Below are 19,612 nucleotides of genomic sequence, written 5' to 3' on the forward strand. Positions count from 1 at the left end.
AGAGTGAATCCGTGCAGTGCCTGGCACAGAGTCCAGATCCCTACTATGGTAACCATGTCTATTAAACAACAATCATGACTTTCAGGCTTTGGAGGAAACCATTTCTCAGGAGAAAAGCAGAGCAAAGGAAGCATTAGAAGAAGAACAGAGCAAAGTCCAAGAGCTGGAGAATCGCTTAACCCGCCAGAAGGAGGTACGCAGCTCGGGGAGATAGTTGGCTCCAGCCCAAATCCGGCTTGAGGGCCAAATGGAAGAAGTTCAGAACCACAGATGATGGGGAGAAGCGCGTGGCGGAGTTTCCTAGAGTGATTTGTCCTTGGGAGGGCTCAGCTAGTCTGAGAAGAAGCAAGGGGGACTCTAGGAGAGAACCCTAACCCACAGTTAGTTGGAAAAATTGCAAACAGCGTAAAATACAGCCTTAGATAGGGGACAAGTTGGGATTGGTGACATGAGCATTTTCTGCGCAGAGATTGTATCCCAGATCCCAAAACTGGAGGAATTACAGAATCGTGGGACTTCAGGGCTGCGTGTATCCTCCAACAACATCCTAAAATCATCCAGCCTTCAGCTCCACCACCAAGGAATTTTCTGCAGCCCGGGGCAGTCCATCCCAGCATTGATGCCTTGGGCAGGCAGAACATTCTTCCTTTAGGTTGAATTGACTCAGACTTTCTCCCAGAAGGGTTTCAATCCTCCACCCGCCCCCCCACCCCGGGCTCCTGCAAGACCTGTCTATTGAATACTTTCTCTTCCACAGAATAACCTTTTATAGATGCTTGAAAATAGAGGCACCCGCTCCTCTCCAGACCCAAATGCCATTCACAGTCCTGGAGCATGGCCTTGTTCCGCTCCTCTGAGCTGCTCTGTGCTCCAGAAGCCACAGATGGGCAGCTCACTGGCTGAAAAGGGCCTGCAGACATGTTACGTTTGGTCCTAGAGTGTTTTTTCTTGAATTCATAAACTATACTGAAAAATCCAGATTTCCACCCTCTCTTGAAAAGTTCAGAAATCTGGCCCTCCTTTCCACTTGGCAAAAACGGGCTGGAGTGGAACCAAGTAGCAGAAGTTTGCCACAGTCCTCGCCATTCCCTATTGCATCACACACAACCCACTTCACTTTGGGTAACTGTCGAGCCCCTGTAGGCATCTGAGTTTGCAACCCATCATCTGTTTTCTTCCTAAAGTTTTTGTAGGCAAAACTGGACACAGTTCTCCAACATTTAGTGGCCTAGAGCAGGACTCTTCTCTCCCTCGTTGAAGATGTTGTACTTCTATTGATATGTCCAAAATGGCTTTTGCAAAAGCCCTATTACAGTGTTCACTCGTACTTACCTCGCGGTCACCCTCAGATCCCTGAGTCTTTTTTACAAAATGTTTTCATTAGCGCTTCGGTCCTGGGGCAGCGCAGAGGAGTGAGGAGTGCAGGCTTTGCAGCCTGGCTGGGCTACTTACTGGCTCAATACCTACCTTCTTTAAAGGATGGCTGTGAAGATTGGAGATAATGTACACTAAAGTGTTTGACCCAGAATCATCTCTCAAAGAATGGTAGCTATTAATACTCTCAATCACTGTACTTCCACTTCTGTTTAGGTACTTGCCTCCTACCAATCCCCTACTGCATCCCTACTCCTCAGAGGGAAACCCTGGCCCACCCACCAGTGAGGGAGAAATAATGAGCCTGGTGGGCAGAGCCCATGCCATTTGATCCGATCCAGAGAGGGAAAGTGTTTATGTGTTGGGTCTCACTCAGGTCTCCGGCGCAGCTGTGCTCTGCAGGCCTGTGTAAACAGTGTCAGTACCTGGTCCTGAGTTATTTCTCCAGGGGTGGCAAGGAGGAGGAGGGTGTCACAAGGGTTCCCGGCGGCCAAATGCCACTGAGAGGTCATCAGCACAAAGATGGAGAAGCCCGTTGATTTTAGAGATCTCGAGGTCACGGGGCACTTCAGGAGGGAGATTTAAGGAAAGCCTGGTGGTGGACAGCCCCATGGCAGGGAGGAGCTGTGGCCGGGTCACCCAGGCCTAGGACAGCGTCAGCCCACTTCTCCCGGCAGGACCTCTCCATGGCTTCTTGTCAGGGGAACCTGAGATTAAAATCCCAGACACAGACTTAGATCAACCTCAAAGAGTCCTTTGATTTTTCTTTCTATTAGACCTTCCTCCACACTGTCAGATGCATCTTTAAGGACGACAGAATCACTAGGTCATAATGCGGGTTTGGAGGTAACGTTAAAGATTAATTCCCATGACCTGCCCAGGAGCGTGGGAGCAAAGTGGCCCCGGGGGGACGGGACCTGGGCGTGAGTCGCACGAGGACAGGCTTCCCTGTAGTGCGTAGCGCCCGTCTCGGCTGCAGAGGAGCTGCCAAGAGCAAAGTCCCGCGTGTAGACGTGAGATCAGGCGCAGTGGGGCAGGAAAATGCCTTAACCCGGAACCCTCCTCAGACGTTCGGCTCCCTCACGTCTCATGGGAGACGCCAGTCTCCCGCGATGTTACTGCACTTCTGCTTCGTTGGGGGCTGGTATTGGAACAGATGAGTGTTGGCGTTTTTTAAACTGCTTTTCACTGCAAAATATATTAAAATGTGTAGTATTTCCTCCATATTATGGATTAGATATTTTTGCAGACTAATCTCAGACCCTAACCACCAGCTATAATGGAAACCGTGTTCCAAATTCCAGACCTCTGCCAAGCTGGTGTTTAAAACACAACCCTTTTGAGAGTTGAGGTGCCCTTTCTTTTTGTTTTTTGGGTTTTTTTTTAACATAATGATGATGAATCTGAGGTGCCCTTTCTTGCAGTGACTAGAAACAGGGGCCTTACCGGCAACTTCTAGCCTTCTGCAATTTGCATAAACCATTTAACTGGACGGCTTATCGGCAAGCTGCTTCCTAGGTGAAATTCCCTGACTGCGGGCACTAAATACCAATCACAGCCCTCGCATCCTCTCAGAGCTTCCCTTGTGAGCTTTGCCCCGTCCCTCCTAGAGATTGTTATGTGTAGCTCATTAATTCAATACACTGCCCTCCTCTAGAGACCTGATTGTCTTTCAGAGATTTACTTCAACAATGGGAAATTCCATTATTAATGAGATTTTTCTTCTTCTTATCACAGAGGCTGCCTGGCACAATGATAAGAGCTCAGACTCTGAAATAAGACAGGCTTGGTCGCCTCTGCTGGCTTGCTCCCTGCCAGGGCCTCCACCCACAGGCAACGTGAGGGGTTCAATCCTGGCCTCACCACTAACAAACTTCATGGTCCCCGCACCCTCACCAACTTTCCGTTCCTTAGTTTCCTCATCTGTTAAATGGTGACGCTAACTTCTCTGATGAGGTTGCCGTGAGAGTGACGTGAGTGAGAAGCGCTGGCCTTGGGCCCTGGCACGGAAGACCAACCCTCAACGTTTGAGCTACTGTCATTATAATTAGTATCATCGTTATTAGCAATTTTCCCCCTAAATGTGCAGGCAACCAAAAGGACTGGTCATTGATTTTCAGATTTTGGAGAGCAGCATTGCCCATGAGAAAAGCAGAGCAAAGGAAGCCTTAGAGACAGAAAAGAGAAAAGTGCGAGATCTAGAGAACCACTTAACCCAGCAGAAGGAGGTCTGAAGAGCAGAGAGAGAGAAGTTGGGCGGTGGCAGCCAAAAGCCCTTTGGAAGGAGCTCCAGAACCAGATGTGAGGCTGTGTCTCGGTGCCCTGATGTAGAGCAGGTGGTAAAGCGGGCAGGTGGGGAGCGGTGCCTCCGTTCAGAGTGGCCGATATCACAACACAGGACTCACCAGCTGTGTGACCCTAGGGCAGATCACTTAACCTCCTGTGCGTCAGTTACCTCATCTGTAACATGGGGAGGGATACAGTCCCTGCCTCGCGGGATTAAATGAGTTAGTGTATATTAAGTACTTAGAACTGCACTCGCGCACAGAGGGCCGTCTTCAAAAGCACTGCTGGCCAACTACCTAGGGAAGGGAGTTGCACTCCAGGGGAGACCCGCTGGGTTGGCATCTGGGTCAGTCCCTCAGCCAGCATCCTCCTTGTCGTCGAAAGGTATTTATGATGCACCCAGCGTGGGCACAGTAGGAAAACACCCTCTTGGCGCCAGCCTCCTAGTTTCATAGACTCCAAAGTAGACCCTCCCTGGGCCGATGGACAGATAGAGACACAAACATTGCAGAGTAAGATGGAGTAGACGGTACACAACCAGCTCACACGGTGGTCACATCAAATAAGCACCAGGGGTCAGTGCCTTCTGGAAGAGATGAGAAGTACACCCTCAAGGACAGGGTGATGTGGGAGGGGGAAGGGGTGTCCAAGTGCCAGGCCCAGGCCGAGCCAGTGACATCCACTGCCACCAGCCTGGGGACTGGGCTTACCAGCCGGAGCCGCCATGAAAGGCAGGCCCCAAGGCTTAGAGGAGGGATGAACGCCCGAGTCATGCCCTGAAAGTCAAAGAAGGGCTCTCGGAGCCAGGGGGCCAGGTGGCCGTGCCCTCAGTGACCTGTGATGGCATCTCCAGGAGCCGGACTGTAGGGACAGAGGGGGCACACACAGACATGTGCTGGCTCTCGTGGAACTTCCAGAAACAAAGCTGGTGACTCAATGAATTGTTTAATTCAGTTTTATTCATCCATCTGCAAATATTTACTGAGTACCTACCACGTGCCGGACCTTATTGGGTGTCAGGGATACTGCAGAGCACTAGACGGACCACAGTCATGCCCCCCACTCTAGGGCGGAGGACAGACAACCATGTAAACAAACACAGGTGACTCCAGAGCCACAGGCTGTGGGGTAGACAAAACCAGGGTGGGTTAGAGAGTGGCCCGTCAGCGGGGAGGGTGTCTCCATGGAGGTGACCTTGCGTAAGAACTGGAGGGCAGAGGGAACACCACGGGAACATCTGCGGGAAGAGAATGCCACTAGGTCAGGGGTCCCAAGTGCAAAGGAGAGGGACTGGAGTTTGCCAGAGGGACAGGGGCAGGACGGGAAGAATGAAATCAAGCTGGAACAAGACGGAAGCCAAATGGGTCAGAGGAAGAAAGCCAGAGGGAGACACCGGGTAGGCGAAGCGAGGCATGGCAGCAGAGCTGGGTGGGCTAAAAGTGTCGATTCTGGTCCCAATTCCAGCTCTGCCCCAACATGCTGTGTGACTCTGGGCAAGCCCCTTGCCCTCTCTGTGCCCCCATTTCTAATGCGGGTGCAGTGACAGAGGTTTGTTTCGAGGAGTCCGTGCATGCATTGTGACCACCTCCGCAGGTGAGGTCAGAGTCCCGGTTGGGTGGGGAGGATGGAGTGCATGGCCGGATATGGGGGCTGGACAGGCAAGCAAAGACCTTGGGAGTGAGGCTGTGCCAGCCCCTGCAGGGAAGTGAGGTCAGAGTCCACACAGGGCGAGGGAGCTCCAACACAGAGCGAGCCTTGTTAAGGGGTAGAACCCAAACTGTGGTCACAGCTGCCCCCACATCAGCCCTTATACAGATGGGCCAGGGGTGGGGCTTTAGAGTGTGGGCTGCTGCTGAGCAGGGTGGCAGGCTCTGTGCCAGTCTACGTTTGAATACACAAGCATGTCTCCTGCCTCCAGGTAGGGTGGGGCTGGAGTCAGGAGGACAGCTCAGGCCAGGTCCAGAAGCCAGGTGGCAGGGTGGCTAGGGCAGGGCACTGGCATCTGAACTGGCACCACCACTTCCTGATGGTGTGACCTTGATGCATTACTCACCCTCTCACTGCCTCACTCACAGCCTCTGTGTCCTCACCTGCAAAATGCGGGGCAGACGCCACCTGGGGGCTCGCGTTCAGTGAACAGTGCAGGCGCTCATGTTGCAGAATTTAGAGCGTGGGCAGTATCATCATCATCATTTTCCTTTGTAATTTGCCGAGCGGCGCAGGATAAGAGAAGGGAGGGTGCCCTCCCGTGCGGCATGTGGCCTCTTACGTCAGGCAGGACACAGACTCGCAGGGTGGGGTCTGGACAGTCTTAGGCAGACTTGGCAGTGGGAAAATGCCAGGCCCATGCAGGGAGGAGAGTCAGAGCCCAGGTGGGGCGGGGAGGCCCGTGTGCAGAGCAGGGCGGGGGGGATGGAGGCCCAGGACGTAATGCTAGAACAGCAAGGCTGTCGGGAAGATCCTCTTTTCTCCAGGGCCACCCACCCCCAAAGTACAACAATGCCAGTAGATTTTCTTTTTACCCAATAATGTATGTTCACTAAAGAAAATTTAGAAGATACAGACCAGTGAAAAGAAGAAAATATAAATTACCAGAATCTCAATTCACCCCAAATAGCCATTATTTATATTTTGGTACATAGCTTTCCAGTCTTTTGTTTATGCATATATAAATTACTTATTTCATTAAAATGTTATTCTTGCGAACTCTCATATTTGTACAGGAGGCATAACTACAAGAGTTTCAACAACTGCAAACAGAGTTTCTCGACCCTACTCTGGCTGTTTCCCTCCTGGGGCTTGTGTAGTTGAGGCTGGGCTCCAATCCCCTCTCCATCACCATATCTGTGGGGTATATGTGCTCAGTCCCAAACTGTCCTGGGCTTCAATTTCTGGACCCAAGCCTTTGTAGGCTGGAGAGAGACCGCCAGTGTCCTTTGAAGCCACAGGCGTCAGGCCTGCTGGCACAGGAGGTGTATCCCCCCACCCCCTCCCGCCCCCCACCCCTGTCCTTTGCCTCTCCTGCCCCACCTCCCAAGAAGCCAGGTACTTGCCAACAAGGGACCACACTGGTGCCGTCACCTGTCCGTTTAGTGGTTTAGTTCGTGGCTCAGCGCCCAGTGCCTTGACCTGAACACTCACCAGCCTGTCACTTCCTGAACACCAGCCCAGAAATCCTGAAAGACGAATAACTCCCTCTTTTAATGACACAACTAACCAAGACGTGACTTGCGGGTTCTCACCGTGCTGGGCACGCCACCCTTCTCACCTCTCTCTCCAGCGAGCATCCAGTCCCTTGAGCTCTCACTCCCAAACCCTGACTCACTGGTGTCAACGATTACTAATCCTGGCTTCCCCTTGCCGTTGTCACTTCCCTTCCTTTCTCGTGCACACACCCTCAAACCGCTTGTTGTTGACTTCCAGATTTCAGAGAGCAGCATCGCCTACGAGAAACACAAAGCGAAGGAGGCCATAGAGAAGGAAAAGAAAAAGGTACAAGATCTGGAGAACCGCATAACCAAGCAGAAGGAGGTATGAGTCTCAAAGAGGAAAAGGCATGGAGGAGCCAGCATGGCTGAGCCCCAGGCTCTGGGGGCAGGCGGTCTGGGTTCAAATCCTACCTCTGCCACCCCCTGGCTGTGGGACACTAGGCAGGAGTTGCCACCTCTGTGCCTTGGTTTCCCCACTTATGAAATACAGATGATCCGATAGATCAACCTCACGGAGTTGTGAGGCTTAACTGCTGACATACACAGAGACACGCACCCGGCACTCAGTGAATGCTGCATGCTTTATTACTGTTGTTATTATCATCTCACAGCCAGGAAGTGGAGGGGCAGAACCTGAACCCAGGACTACCTGACTCTAGGACTTCTCATCATCACCCCTCCTCTCCCTATCCTTGACCTTGGTGTAGGCTCAGCTGCTCGGGGTCACAGAGGGGGCGGCAGGATATAGATGCCTGAATGTCTGATCGCCTTGGTGCTATTTCTCCACCAGAATCTGTCATCATCGCTATCATCACCTTCATAATCAAACCACGTTTACGATTATTACTGAGAGTAGGAGATGCAGGAGAAGCAGAAGTTGTTGCACAGGGCCCTGTCTTAGGCACCTCCAAGCTGGAGGACTGATTCAGCCCTCCTGGGTCCCAACAGTACAAGACACACATACACACACACACACACACACAAACACATGCAAGCCTGTATCTCAAAAGTCAAGGCACGTGATAAACACACAACCTGACAATAGTGGGTTAAATTTAAATACAGGTAAATACAATTTCAAAGGATTTTCAAGACCAGATGGGGCTGGGACTTCCACGGTGGTCCAATGGTTAAGAATCTGCCTTCCAATGCAGGGAACGCGGGTTCGATCCCTGGTCGGGGAACTAAGATCCCACATGCCGCAGGGCAACTAGGCCTGCACGCGCCACAACTAGAGAGGAGCTCACACGCCGTCGCGAAGAGCCCTCTCACTGCAACGAAAGATCCCGCATGCCGCAACAAGGATCCGATGCGGCCAAATACATAAATAAATAGACCAGATGGGACTAAACAGATATTCAAGTCTATTCACATCGATCTTAGATCGTTTTCTTCAAAGAAAGGTTCCCAAATATTACCATACATAGAATCACTGGGGGGTTATTTTTTTCTTCTTCTTCTTTTTCTTTCTTTTTTCTTTTTCTTTATTTGGCTGCGCCGCACAGCACGCGGGATCTTAGTTCCCCAACCAGGGATCAAACCCATGCTCCTTGCAGTGGAAGCATGGAGTCTTAACCACCAGACCGCCAGAGAAGTCCCCTGGGGGGGTTGTTTTGGATTAAATAATGTTCATGAAAAGGCTACATGCAGTATGATTCCGACTATATGACGTTCTGGAAAAGGCAAAACTATGGCGACAGTTAAAAGATCAGGGATTAAAAAAAGAAAAAAAAGATCAAGGATTGGTTAGGGGAGTGGTGGTGAACAGACGGAATACGTAGGGTTTTCAGGGCAGTAAAACTATTCTGTGTGATACTATAATGGTAGACACATGTCACTGTACATTTGTCCAAACCCACAGAATGTGCAATACCAAGAGTGAACCCTAACGTAAACTATGGACTTTGGGTGATAATGATGTGTGGAGGCAGGTTCATCAGTGTAAGAAATGTACCAGTCTGATGGGGATGTTGACAGTGGGGGAGTCTGTGCATGTGATGGGGGCAGGAGTTCATGGAAACTCTGTACTTTCTGCTCAGTTTTACTGTGAACCTAAAACTGCTCTAAAGAATGAAGTCAAATAAATAAATAAAGTGCGTCCAGCCCCAGCACGGCGCCTGTCACGAAGCCCACATTCCACAGTGTTGGAGAATGGACCCAAGGAGGAGAGTAGAATTTCGACAAAGATCGGAAGAATGGGTCCCGGGAGGAGGGAGAAGGTGTTGAGGACATGGCGACCAGAGTCCAATCTTGCCGGGGCCCCACGGGACGAGGGGAGGTCACCCCAGGGCCGAAGCCACAGAGGAAGATGGAGGAGTGTCCTGGAGGCAGGTCCTGTGACGAAGGGGTGAAGGAACTTGGCACATTTATCCTGGAAAATAGATTTAGGGAGAGACGTGACAGCCCTCCTCAAATATTTAAAGGGCTGTCTCATAAAAGAGAAATAAAACTTGTTCGATGAGCTCCAGGTGACAGAACTGAGCTCAGAGACCAGAAATCTCAAGTAGACAGATCTCAGCTGCATATAAAAAAAGAGTTCTGTAATCATTGGAACCTTCCAGAGAAAACATGGACTTTGGACTTTAAAAGGATCAACAGAACAATACCAGAACAGAGGTCACCTCCTCTCTGAAAACAGGGGAGGGAGAGGCTATGGTAGATATTTATACCTGAATTTCTGTTAATTTGATGTTTGCTGTTTGTCTAGGAAATAGATTTAAAAATGCAAAAAGAAGACATTTTAAATGATAAATTAAATGATGCATTGGCCATGGTAGAAAAGACTCAGAAAACAAAGACGGCTGAAAGTCTAAAAGCAGAGAGCCTCACCACGAAATTAAGTGAAACATTAGCTGAACTGGAAACTGCTAAGACGAAAATGGTAAGTCAGTGCCTTCTGGGGATGGGAGAATTTTCCCTTCAGTGCGAGATCACGATGCCATGAGGATGCGTGGTTTAGACCAGGGGTTCTCAGCCTCTACACTGTTGATGTTCTGGGTGGGGTAACTCTTTCTCATGTCCTGTGCATTACAGGATGTGTAGCAGCATCCCTGGTCTGTACCCACGAGATGCCAGTGGCACCCTTCCCCCAGTTGTGATGACCAAAAATGTCTTCCAACTTTGCCAAATGTCTCTGGCAGGGTAAAATCACCCTCTGCTGAGAAGCATTAGTTTAGTATAAAAAGTAAACAGAAGCTATGATGACACCCTCTGTCCAGGGTCTTCTAAGATGTTGTAATTCAGGGTCTTCACAGGATCAGGCAGAAGCACTGAGCAGCCCCAGAATTTAGGGATCAGTGACTATTCCTCAGACGTTAAGATAATGTTTTCCAATTTCATCTCAGCCTTCAAGGCCCTCCACCATCAGGGCTCAGTATTGCACCCACCTGTCCTTCATACGTTGAACAGACAGGTCTGTGGACAAGGAGTTGATGAGGATTGACCTGGCAGAAGTGCACAGAGTGAACCTGAGTGGGACTGGACTTGGAGACACCGGCTCAGGGTGTGGCACGTTGTTGCTGTAGTCCTGAGTCATAGGACCTGGACACTCGGGGCAGCAGAGCAGGGGAAGGAAGGAGTCGCTCTGGAGAGAGTGAGCAGAAAAATGGCAAGACTCGACAACTGATTGACAGGACAGGAGCACTGAGAAGAGGGAGGAACCAAAGGAGGCGGGCGAGCTTGGAGCCAGGGCACCGGGCGAGCTGATGGCACACAGTGGAGATGCGGGGAAGATGGGGGTTGGGGTTTGTGTGTGTGTTGGGGGGGGGGTCTCTTGTGGGAGAGGGGCTGTCTTCTGGAGAAGGTGAAGAATTCAGACTGAGACGAGGGTGGGGTACCAAGTTCAAAAGTTGCCCAAACTTTTGGCAGGGCAAAAAAATAAATTTGGGGCAAGAAGCAAGACATGGGAACAAAATTTGGAAGACAGCCTTGGGGGAGTGATTGTTGAGAGAGCAGGCACGTGTGAGCGTCTCAGGCAGAGAATTTACGCATCTGGAGAAGATCAGAGGCTCAACGTGTTAAGGGAATCAGGAGGAAGAGGATGACGTCATCCAGGTAGCAGGAGAATGATGTCATCCCGAGAGGGGAGGAAGGTGGGGGGCGGTCAAGGGAAAAGTTCTGACTCACCATCAGGGGACCACTGATCATTTTTGGGTTTTTTTGTTTGTTTTTGCGTGTACGCAGGTCTCTCGCTGTTGTGGCCTCTCCCGTTGCGGAGCACAGGCTCCGGACGCACAGGCTCAGCGGCCATGGCTCACGGGCCCAGCCGCTCCATGGTATGTGGGATCTTCCTAGACCGGGGCACGAACCCGTGTCCCCTGCATCGGCAGGCGGACTCTCAACCACTGTGCCACCGGGGAAGCCCCATTTTTGTTTTTAAGAACTAAAATTCATTCACTTTTCTCTTATAAAATTGTTCACTCATTAATTCAACCCACACTTACTGAGCATCTGGGTCTAGATGCTGTGGCAGGGATCTAGACACTGATGCTGTGGGCATATTGGTAAATAAGAAAGGGTAAGTTTCTGCTCTCATGGCGCTTACATTCCAGTGGGAGCAAGAAATAAAGACATGAGATCATTCAGATGGTGATAAGTGCCTCAGGGGAAATAAAACAGGGTCATGTCTCCTTCAGATAGGCAGTCAGGGAGGGCCTCTCTGAGGAGGTGACATTGGAGCTGAGGCCTGTCACATGAGGCGTCAGCCATGTGAGGAGCTGGGGGAAGATTGTACCGTGCAGAGGGAACAGCACATGCAAAGGTCCTGGGGCAGGGCGGAGCTTGGTGCTGGTGGGTGCAGGGGGCCCATGTTGTTATTGCTGTTATCGTCCTCTTATCCAGCTCCCAAGATCATGTTAACCACGTCTGTTTTCCCAGATCATGATGGAGGAGCGGATGCAGCTGCAACAGCTCACAGTAAGGGCCCTCCAAGAAGAACAGGAATCTCAGAAGCACGGATTTGAAAAACAGATCATGGAATACAAGGACCAAATCAAACAGCACACCCAGACGATTGTGAGTCTTGAAGAAAGACTCCAGAAAGAGACCGAACACCGTAAAAAAATAGGAGAGATTGCAACGTTGAAGGACAATGACCCAGGTTGGTCCAGAGAGACGCCGAGGAAATCTTAGTGTTCAGGGCAGGTTCTGATGACCCTGTGGGTCCCCCTAGGCTGATGCAGAAGAAAAGTCTGCGCCTCATTTAAAAGCTCCTCTATTGTCTGGAGGCCTTTTCTTCTTGTTACACAGCAAGGTTAGGCGCCCTCAAGGCCCAGGTTCAACAGAAGTAACAGCAATGAGCAGGGACAGCCTTTGTGCCGAGCCGGTCAGCCAGCGAGGGGCACAGGCTGCCGGGGCTGTTAGGGGTGTCAGAGCAGCACAACGGGAATCATCTTTTCCATGTGGAAACATCCCGTGCAGGGGCCTTTCAAAGGCATCTCTCTGCCATCAGCAATTTGCAACTTTATAACCAGCTGGGGTTTATCCCTTTAAAAAAAAAAAAGAGGCTGAAGAAAGAACTCAAGAGTTGTGAGCACTTATTCACCCTGAATGACCAAGGTGATGCGTAAAACTAAAGACAGTGAGCTCTTGGAAAAGAGTTCTGGAAGTAGAGGCCTCGGGCCAGGGTTTCTCATCCTCGGCACTAGTATTGTCATTTGGGCTGGAGGACTCTTGGTTGGGGGCCGTCCTGTGCACTTAGGGTGTTGAGCAGCCTCCCCGGCCTCTGCCCACCGGATGCCAGTAGCCCCCACCCCCACCCCAGTGCGACAACCAAAAATGTCTCCAGACGTGGCCAAACGTCCCCTTCAGGGTAAACTCCCCACTGGTTGAGAACCGTGGTCCTAGTCTAAGCCACTTGACAAGCTGTCAGGGCTCACCTCATGGATTCATTCACTCAACATGCATAACTGATCATCTATTATGTCCCAAGCTCATTCTAGGCACTGGGGGGTTCAGCAATGGACAGGCCAGGCAGCTAGCCAAATCACTGCCCTGACAGGGGACCCAGGATGGACAGGGCACCACGGCACGGGCACGGGGCAGGACTCAGTCTCCCAGCCCAAGTCCAGGTCGGAGGGAGGATGTTTCAGCTGGGACCCGAGAGCGACTACATCTTTGTCACCCCACTCTTAGATCCATGCCTGCCATCAAGCAGATGCTCCCTAAGCATCTGTCGAACGAATAAATGAGTGGGTGAACTGAGGGTGAGGGCGGAAACTGGAAGGCGTGGGCTGAGGAGTAAGTGGGAGGTGAGGACAGGACGAGACTCTTGTCGGGGCGGAGAGCAGGAAATAGGGCAGGAGGTGCGACCCAGGAGTTAAGGCTCCGCCCCTCCTGCGCCCATCTCCTCGTCTGTCAATGGAGTCAGTGATCCCTGCCTTAGAGAGTAGCTGGGAAGATTTCACGAGCTCATACGTGGTGCGGCGGGAGGCGGCAGCCTGTGACACAGAACACACGTTGGTTCCCATTAGGTGGAGAGGGCTGGGGGCATAGGGAAGCTTTGTAAGTTGAGAAAGCCATAGGTGTGTTGATAAGCAAAGGGGAAGGAAGACATCCGCTGTGTAAGGACTGTGGTGACGCTGGCCTGTCCCTCTGATTCAGCCCAGGAGGGGGAAACACAGCAAGACACTGTGGCAGCACCTCCGGTGGAGAGCTCCGCCAAAGACGCAGTGTGTGAACACCTGATGTGAGTACCCGACCGGACCCCTGCTTCTGGCCACGTTGTCAGTCTGCAAAAAGGAGTTGAGTCCGGGCTATTCTTGCTGCCATTTGAGTTTTTTGATCCCTGTAGTTTCTCGATCATGTTCAAATTCCAACTCAACACTCTCCAGGTGTGTGGCCCCGGGCAGGTCACGTGACCTCCTGTGCCTCAGCTTCCCTGCTGGTGAGATGAGGTACATGAATGCCAGCTAATACTATGATTGGCTACTTTTTCCAAGTACCGGCTCGAGGCAAGTGCATTCCTGGGTATTATAAGCGGGTTTCAAACACCACTTGGTTGAGTGGGTCCTGCAGATGGTTAAAAGTTAAGAGGTTGGACTAAACGACCTTGAAGCTCCCTCCCAACCCAAAAGTCCATACCTGGAGCCACAAAGAGCTGACAGTTTCCAGAGAAACAAAATCCATGAATGGGAAAGATCCTGAAAGCCACTGACAAGCAGCGTACAAACAGTAGGCAGGAATGTGATGCAGAGGAAGGATTCAGAAAGTTTCTCAAAAAAGACAAGCCACCAGCCTGAGCCCTGCACCACATACCAGTTACCAAAGTCTAATGTCACAGGGGTTTTACCTCAAGAGGGCAAAGATACTCAGATACTCAGCCTCCATGTTCCGAAAAGTTCCTAACTGACTCCTCCTGGTAGACAGAGCTCTCTCTAAAGACAGCAGTAGCCACGACCTGGAGAAGGATCAGCAACACGTCCCTCTTCTCTGGTCCACTTCCTTAGCTGTGGACACCCTCGAGGCAGAGTTTCATCCTCAAGTTGGAAGAGTTACAGCCAAGGAGTAGAGAGAGAGACAGATAGACAGACACGCACACACAGCACGCGTCTCTCAGGGCTGGGGTGTCTCACCCTTGCTCATAACCCCCCCCAAGGCACCTCTCCCGCTGTCACGCTGGGCCCCTTCCCACGGAACACTGCTTCCCTGTCAGCCACCCTGATCGTCATGGTGCCAAAGACGTCCTGCCCTCTGGGGCATGGGGCCAAAGAGCTGCCCTCATCCCACCCTCCCTGTGTCCCCCTTGATTTTCTGGGCCCCAGGGCCCACACTTCTGCAAAGGGTCCCATGAGCACCACTCACTCACGTGGCACCACGTCTCTCCATCAGGAATTAAAAGAAGCTGGTGAGAGAACGGGAGCCATACCGTCCTCTTCTCTCTCCTCTTCCTCGTCCTCAAAGAATCCCTGAACCCACAAAAAAATAGTCTTCCTTCCTCTTTGCACCAAAGATCAAAAGCCCACAAGAGCATTGGTTCACGCTGACAGACGCTTGAGCGGCAAGATAGTTTCAGCTTCACGCTAGTTGTATCTCAACCTCAGGGCGAACCCGGCCGGGATCCTTTGTTCTGTCTCCACGTATTTCTTTGTAATGCAGGTGGATCAAAATGGATTTTTGTTTTGAGAATTTCTAAAGAGTGTGCTTATCACCCTTGCTGGGACAGGCATCCCATGGACCATCATTGATTGGGGATCACTTTGCCTTTGTACTTGGCCCCTTCCAGGCACTCAAGACACCAGGGAGATTGAGTTAAACTGACTTGGTCTGTTTCTGTGAATTTCAGAGAGGACTTATTGACTGCTCAGAAGGAAATCCTGTCTCAGCAGGAGATCATGAGGTTAAGGAAGAACCTCACTGAAGCCCATAGCCGAATGTCAGATTTGAGAGGTGTGTACAGTTGCCCATGTCCCTTGATTTCCTGACCCACTTCAAGACAGGAAAGAAACGTGTCTGAAGGGTTGGAAAGCTGGGCATTCAAACTCCCACTCAACCTGACTTCCTGGGCCGTCACAGTACTTTTAGCTCAGGGTCAGCAAGAGCTGTATCCTGGGTATTGAACTGATTCCTTTTGACATGGGGCTACAGGGAACATTCTCAGATGGCTCTGGACCTCTGTGTGGAAAGGCAACTTTCTTTTTCGGAGACAATTTCTGATGACCACAGAGGATTTGTCTCTGGGGGCAAAGGCTTGGGGGTCAACCGTGGGCGCCCCTGGGCAGGCCAGCCGGCACAAGTCCTAGCACCCAACAGCTTAGGGAACTCAAGGAAGGTGTCTCCCGGGCCTCTCCTTCTTCTGATGCAAAAACACCTGCAGCACGTCTGCCTCCCGGGGTTGATTTGGACGTCAGAGACCACTAGACTAGGGGCGAAATAGCTGCGAGGTCTGCTCTCTTCTGGACGGACACAAGTCTGACTGAATATTCCTACTTGACCCTTCTTCTCCCCAGACTTTTATTTTTGCCTCTCTTCTTTTTGCTTCTTAGAGCTGTCTTCTTTTCCCATCCCTAGCTTCCATCCAGCCAAAGGGCAGGAGTCGGGGGGTGTAGCTAGGTTTGGGGAGGTGGAGGGAGGGTGAGGAGCACTCCTCTCGTCCCCATCTCAAATCCGTGCACCCCAGACCTTCAGTGGTGTTTGCTCCTGTGTCTGGACCAGCTGATGCCCCCAAGGCTTTTATGGCAGGATTTCTCAAAGAGTGATTTTTCCATACCAAGTTATGAGAACACGTGGGAGAGAGGCTACAGTGTCCAGTTCTAGAATGGGTAGGCGCTGGACCCGGTTCTGGATCTGCTGTTTCTCAGTTGAGCGACTTTAGGCAAGTCCCCTGACCTCTGTGAACCTCAGTTTCTGCACCTGTGACATGAGGGTGTTACTAGGAACTGCCTTGTAGCGTTGCTTTGAAGACTCAAGGCAGTGTTGGTGTCTTTTTTCTGGCCCTGCGACATGTGGGATGTTAGTTCCCCGACCAGGGATCAGACCCTCGCCCTCTGCGCTGGAAGCGCAGAGTCTTAACGGCTGGACCGCCAGGGAAATCCCAGTGTAGGTGTCTTACTTTGGATTTTCCCACAAGAAGACCCCCAAGACCAGAATTCCACTGCAGGTGGTTTATTTGAGAGATGATCCCAGGGAAGACAGCAGTGGAAGTGAAGTAAGACAGGAGGGGGAAGAAAGCAGATAACGGCTGTGCTGGCCGGTCAGTGGGCACAGTGGGGGACCGAGGTTACTACTGCAGTGTGGTCGCAGGGGTGCCACCTGGGGGGGGGAGGGAGCTGGGCTGCGTACCCCAGCCTGTCTCCACCGGTCCGTGGTTGGAGGCTATTGCCTCTGGCAGGCTCATGAGCAGTCTCCAGAGGCCTCAGAACGCCGTAGGAAACATGCAGAGCAGGCAGCCGAAGGTGCCCTAGAATATGCCACAGGCTCACAGGTCCTGACAGCTGGGGCCGGGCAGGCGCCTCGCGGGCTGCCTCATGGCGCCAGCACTCACTGAAAGGTAATGCCGTTTTGCTGTTTTGGGGGGGAAGACGCACGCAGACCTCCTGGCCGTTACTGAAGCCCCCAGAACATCCCTGGAGGGTGGACCGCCTCATGGCTCTTAGAGGCCTGGCAGAGCTGCTGTGGTGCTCGCAGAGACCTGGGGCGGGAGACCCCCTAACCAGCTTCCACATCACTCCCAGGGGAGCTTAACGAGAGGCAGAAGATGGAGCTGGAGCGGAATGTGGCGCTGGTCCAGCAACAAAGCAGTGAGCTGAGTGTGCTCAAGGAAAAGATGGCACAGATGAGCAGCCTGCTGGAGAAGAAGGACAAGGAGCTAGAGGCCCTCAAGCGGGCACTCAGGTGGGTAGGAAGGTCTGCACGGCGGGTGTGCGGAGCCCAGGCACACCCAAGTGCCCAGGGAGCCTGGCACAGAGAGGCAGAGCAGGGGGCGAGGGGGGGGCAGTGCTCAGTCAACGCTGGTTGAAGAGTTGAATGAATGAGTAGATGAATGAATGACGTACATTTCATTGCTTTACAACCTCATCATTTAAAACAAAGCTTTGCTCAGTTCTGTGCATCTAGACATTCCTGCCCAATATTCCAGATGAATCTCAGCTTAAATGCCACTTCCTCCAGGAAGCCCTCCATCATTCGCCGTCACGAAACATAGCCAAGGGCTCCTGCTCTGCCTGGGGTCCATCAGCTCCTTCGTGCCACTTGAGCGAACCCTTCTCACACAGCCAGGCTGCTCCCACCTGCTGATTGTCTGCCTTCCCCATGAGAACCCCTGTGTAGACTCTATTGACTCCCCAGCATTCACACGGTGCCTGGCATATAAAGGAACGTAGTAAATATTGACTGTACAAAGGTATAGACTGTAGGTGTCAGAGGTCAGCTTAAACTAAATATATTGTTGTTGTCCCACGGATTCGTCTCAAAAATACATGTGAGTTTGCATTTCCATCTATAGTGTATCCATATTTTGACATAAGATTAATGTTTTTCCCAAGGAAGTTTGCGTAGAATTGATATCTCATGTATACTCTGTAGCTTCATGTGCTCCGTGGTTCATGGCCAAGGCAGATTCACATAGTGGTTAAAAGAATAGGCTCCAGACCCAGGCTACATGGATTCGAGGCCAGGCGCCTTCACCTACAAGCTCCACGACCACAGGCAAATTGCTATATGTCTCTCTCCTTGTCTGTAAAACGGGGCAAGCAGAGTCCCCACCTCATGGGACTTCTATGAGAAACAGAAGGGTTGACAAATAATAAGTGTTAGAAACAGCAGACACACAGTGAATACCCCCCATGAATGTCACAGCAGGTGTCCCACAGACCCAATGCAGGAAGCAAGGATGGGTAGGGGCCTGCCTGTCTGGTCACTATAGCCTTAAGTCCCCCGAAGCTCATTTCCCTAGAAATCTTTGGGCAGTAGACTTGAAGGCTCAAAGATTTTGGTTCCCTGTAAGAATGGGAGTCCCTTTTCCAATTCTGTTCGTGGGTACAAAGATAATTCACGGTTCCCGGAATTCATGCTGCCAACGACTCTGCTGCCCAGTGTCTCATCTTCTCTGCCCTAGGGCCTCCCAAGAGAAACACAGACTCCAGCTGCACAAGGAGAAGGAACAGAAGCCCAGGAACACAACCCAGATGTGTGACATCTCGGTGCAGATAGAACCAATCCACACCGATATTTTCTTGAGCAGCCAGGAAGTGAGTGCCTGCCCTGTCCCTGGGCAGCTAGAAAGACAAGCTAAGAAAGAGCCCAGCAGTGGCTTTCTTTGTGCTTTTTTTTTTTTTTTGCTTTTTTTTTTAACAGGGTGATGTAAGGTTCGAGTTTGAAAGAGAAGGCACAGCTGGGGAAGGGCGGTCCAGGCAGGGTAATTGCCACTACAAAGGCCCTGAGGCAGAAATATGTTTCAGGAGGAATATACGTGGGAAGGAGGGCACTTTGGGATCTAGGAGAACTTTTATTATTATTATTGTGTGTGTGTGTGTGTGTGTGTGTGTGTGTGTGTGTGGCTGTGTTGGGTCTTCGCTGCTGCACGCGGGCTTTCTCTAGTTGCGGCGAATGGGGGCTACTCTTCGTTGTGGTGCACAGGCTTCTCATTGCTGTAGCTTCTCTTGTCGCGGAGCACGGGCTCTAGGCGCACGGGTTTCAGTAGTTGTGGCACGCAGGCTCAGTAGCTGTGGCTCGCAGGCTCTAGACTGCAGGTCCAGTAGCTGTGGCGCACGGGCTTAGTTGCTCCACGGCATGTGGGATCTTCTCGGACCAGGGATCAAACCCGTGTCCCCTGCATTGGCAGGCGGATTCTTAACCACTGAGCCACCAGGGAAGCCCCTTTCTTTGCTTTTGTAAACATCTTCATTTTAAGTTCCAAAAATATTACTTGCTTATGTGGACGTGTGCCATCAGACCTTTTCCTCACAGAGACCACCACGTGCTTGTACAGTCAGGACTGTGCAGTGGTTGAAGGTCAGGCTTGGATTCGATTCCAGTCTTGACTCCTCCACTCAGAAACCGTGTGACCTCAAGGATGCACCTGAGTACCAATTCCCTCATCTGGGAAGTGGGAGTAATACCAGTCACCACCCCCCCATGGGGTTGTTGAGAAATGAATTTATACACACAAACACGTGCAAACTTACATATACATATATTTATTTAATAGGGTATTTTTCAAAACATGGTATCAAGCCACGTATATTCTGCAACTATTTTTTTCTCACATAAGACTATTTAATGGGCATATTGTCAAGTAAGCATGTAAA

At 51.3% G+C, this 19,612-nt stretch overlaps 1 protein-coding gene across 3 annotated transcripts in view; it reads left to right on the forward strand.

Moving 5' to 3' along the window:
• FHAD1 (forkhead associated phosphopeptide binding domain 1) overlaps window positions 1-19,612 on the forward strand; it is a 138,108-nt gene that overhangs the window by 98,094 nt on the left and 20,402 nt on the right. For all 3 annotated transcript variants that reach the window (XM_032653758.1, XM_032653773.1, XM_032653769.1), the window contains 8 exons: window positions 86-193; window positions 7,084-7,191; window positions 9,577-9,750; window positions 11,745-11,967; window positions 13,470-13,554; window positions 15,151-15,254; window positions 17,039-17,198; window positions 18,421-18,553. In XM_032653758.1, coding sequence (XP_032509649.1) covers window positions 86-193; window positions 7,084-7,191; window positions 9,577-9,750; window positions 11,745-11,967; window positions 13,470-13,554; window positions 15,151-15,254; window positions 17,039-17,198; window positions 18,421-18,553 — 1,095 coding nt within the window. The remainder of the gene's footprint in view (window positions 1-85; window positions 194-7,083; window positions 7,192-9,576; window positions 9,751-11,744; window positions 11,968-13,469; window positions 13,555-15,150; window positions 15,255-17,038; window positions 17,199-18,420; window positions 18,554-19,612) is intronic.

Source organism: Phocoena sinus, chromosome 1 (genome assembly GCF_008692025.1).
Source record: "Phocoena sinus isolate mPhoSin1 chromosome 1, mPhoSin1.pri, whole genome shotgun sequence".
In the NCBI taxonomy this organism is placed as follows: Eukaryota; Metazoa; Chordata; class Mammalia; order Artiodactyla; family Phocoenidae; genus Phocoena; species Phocoena sinus.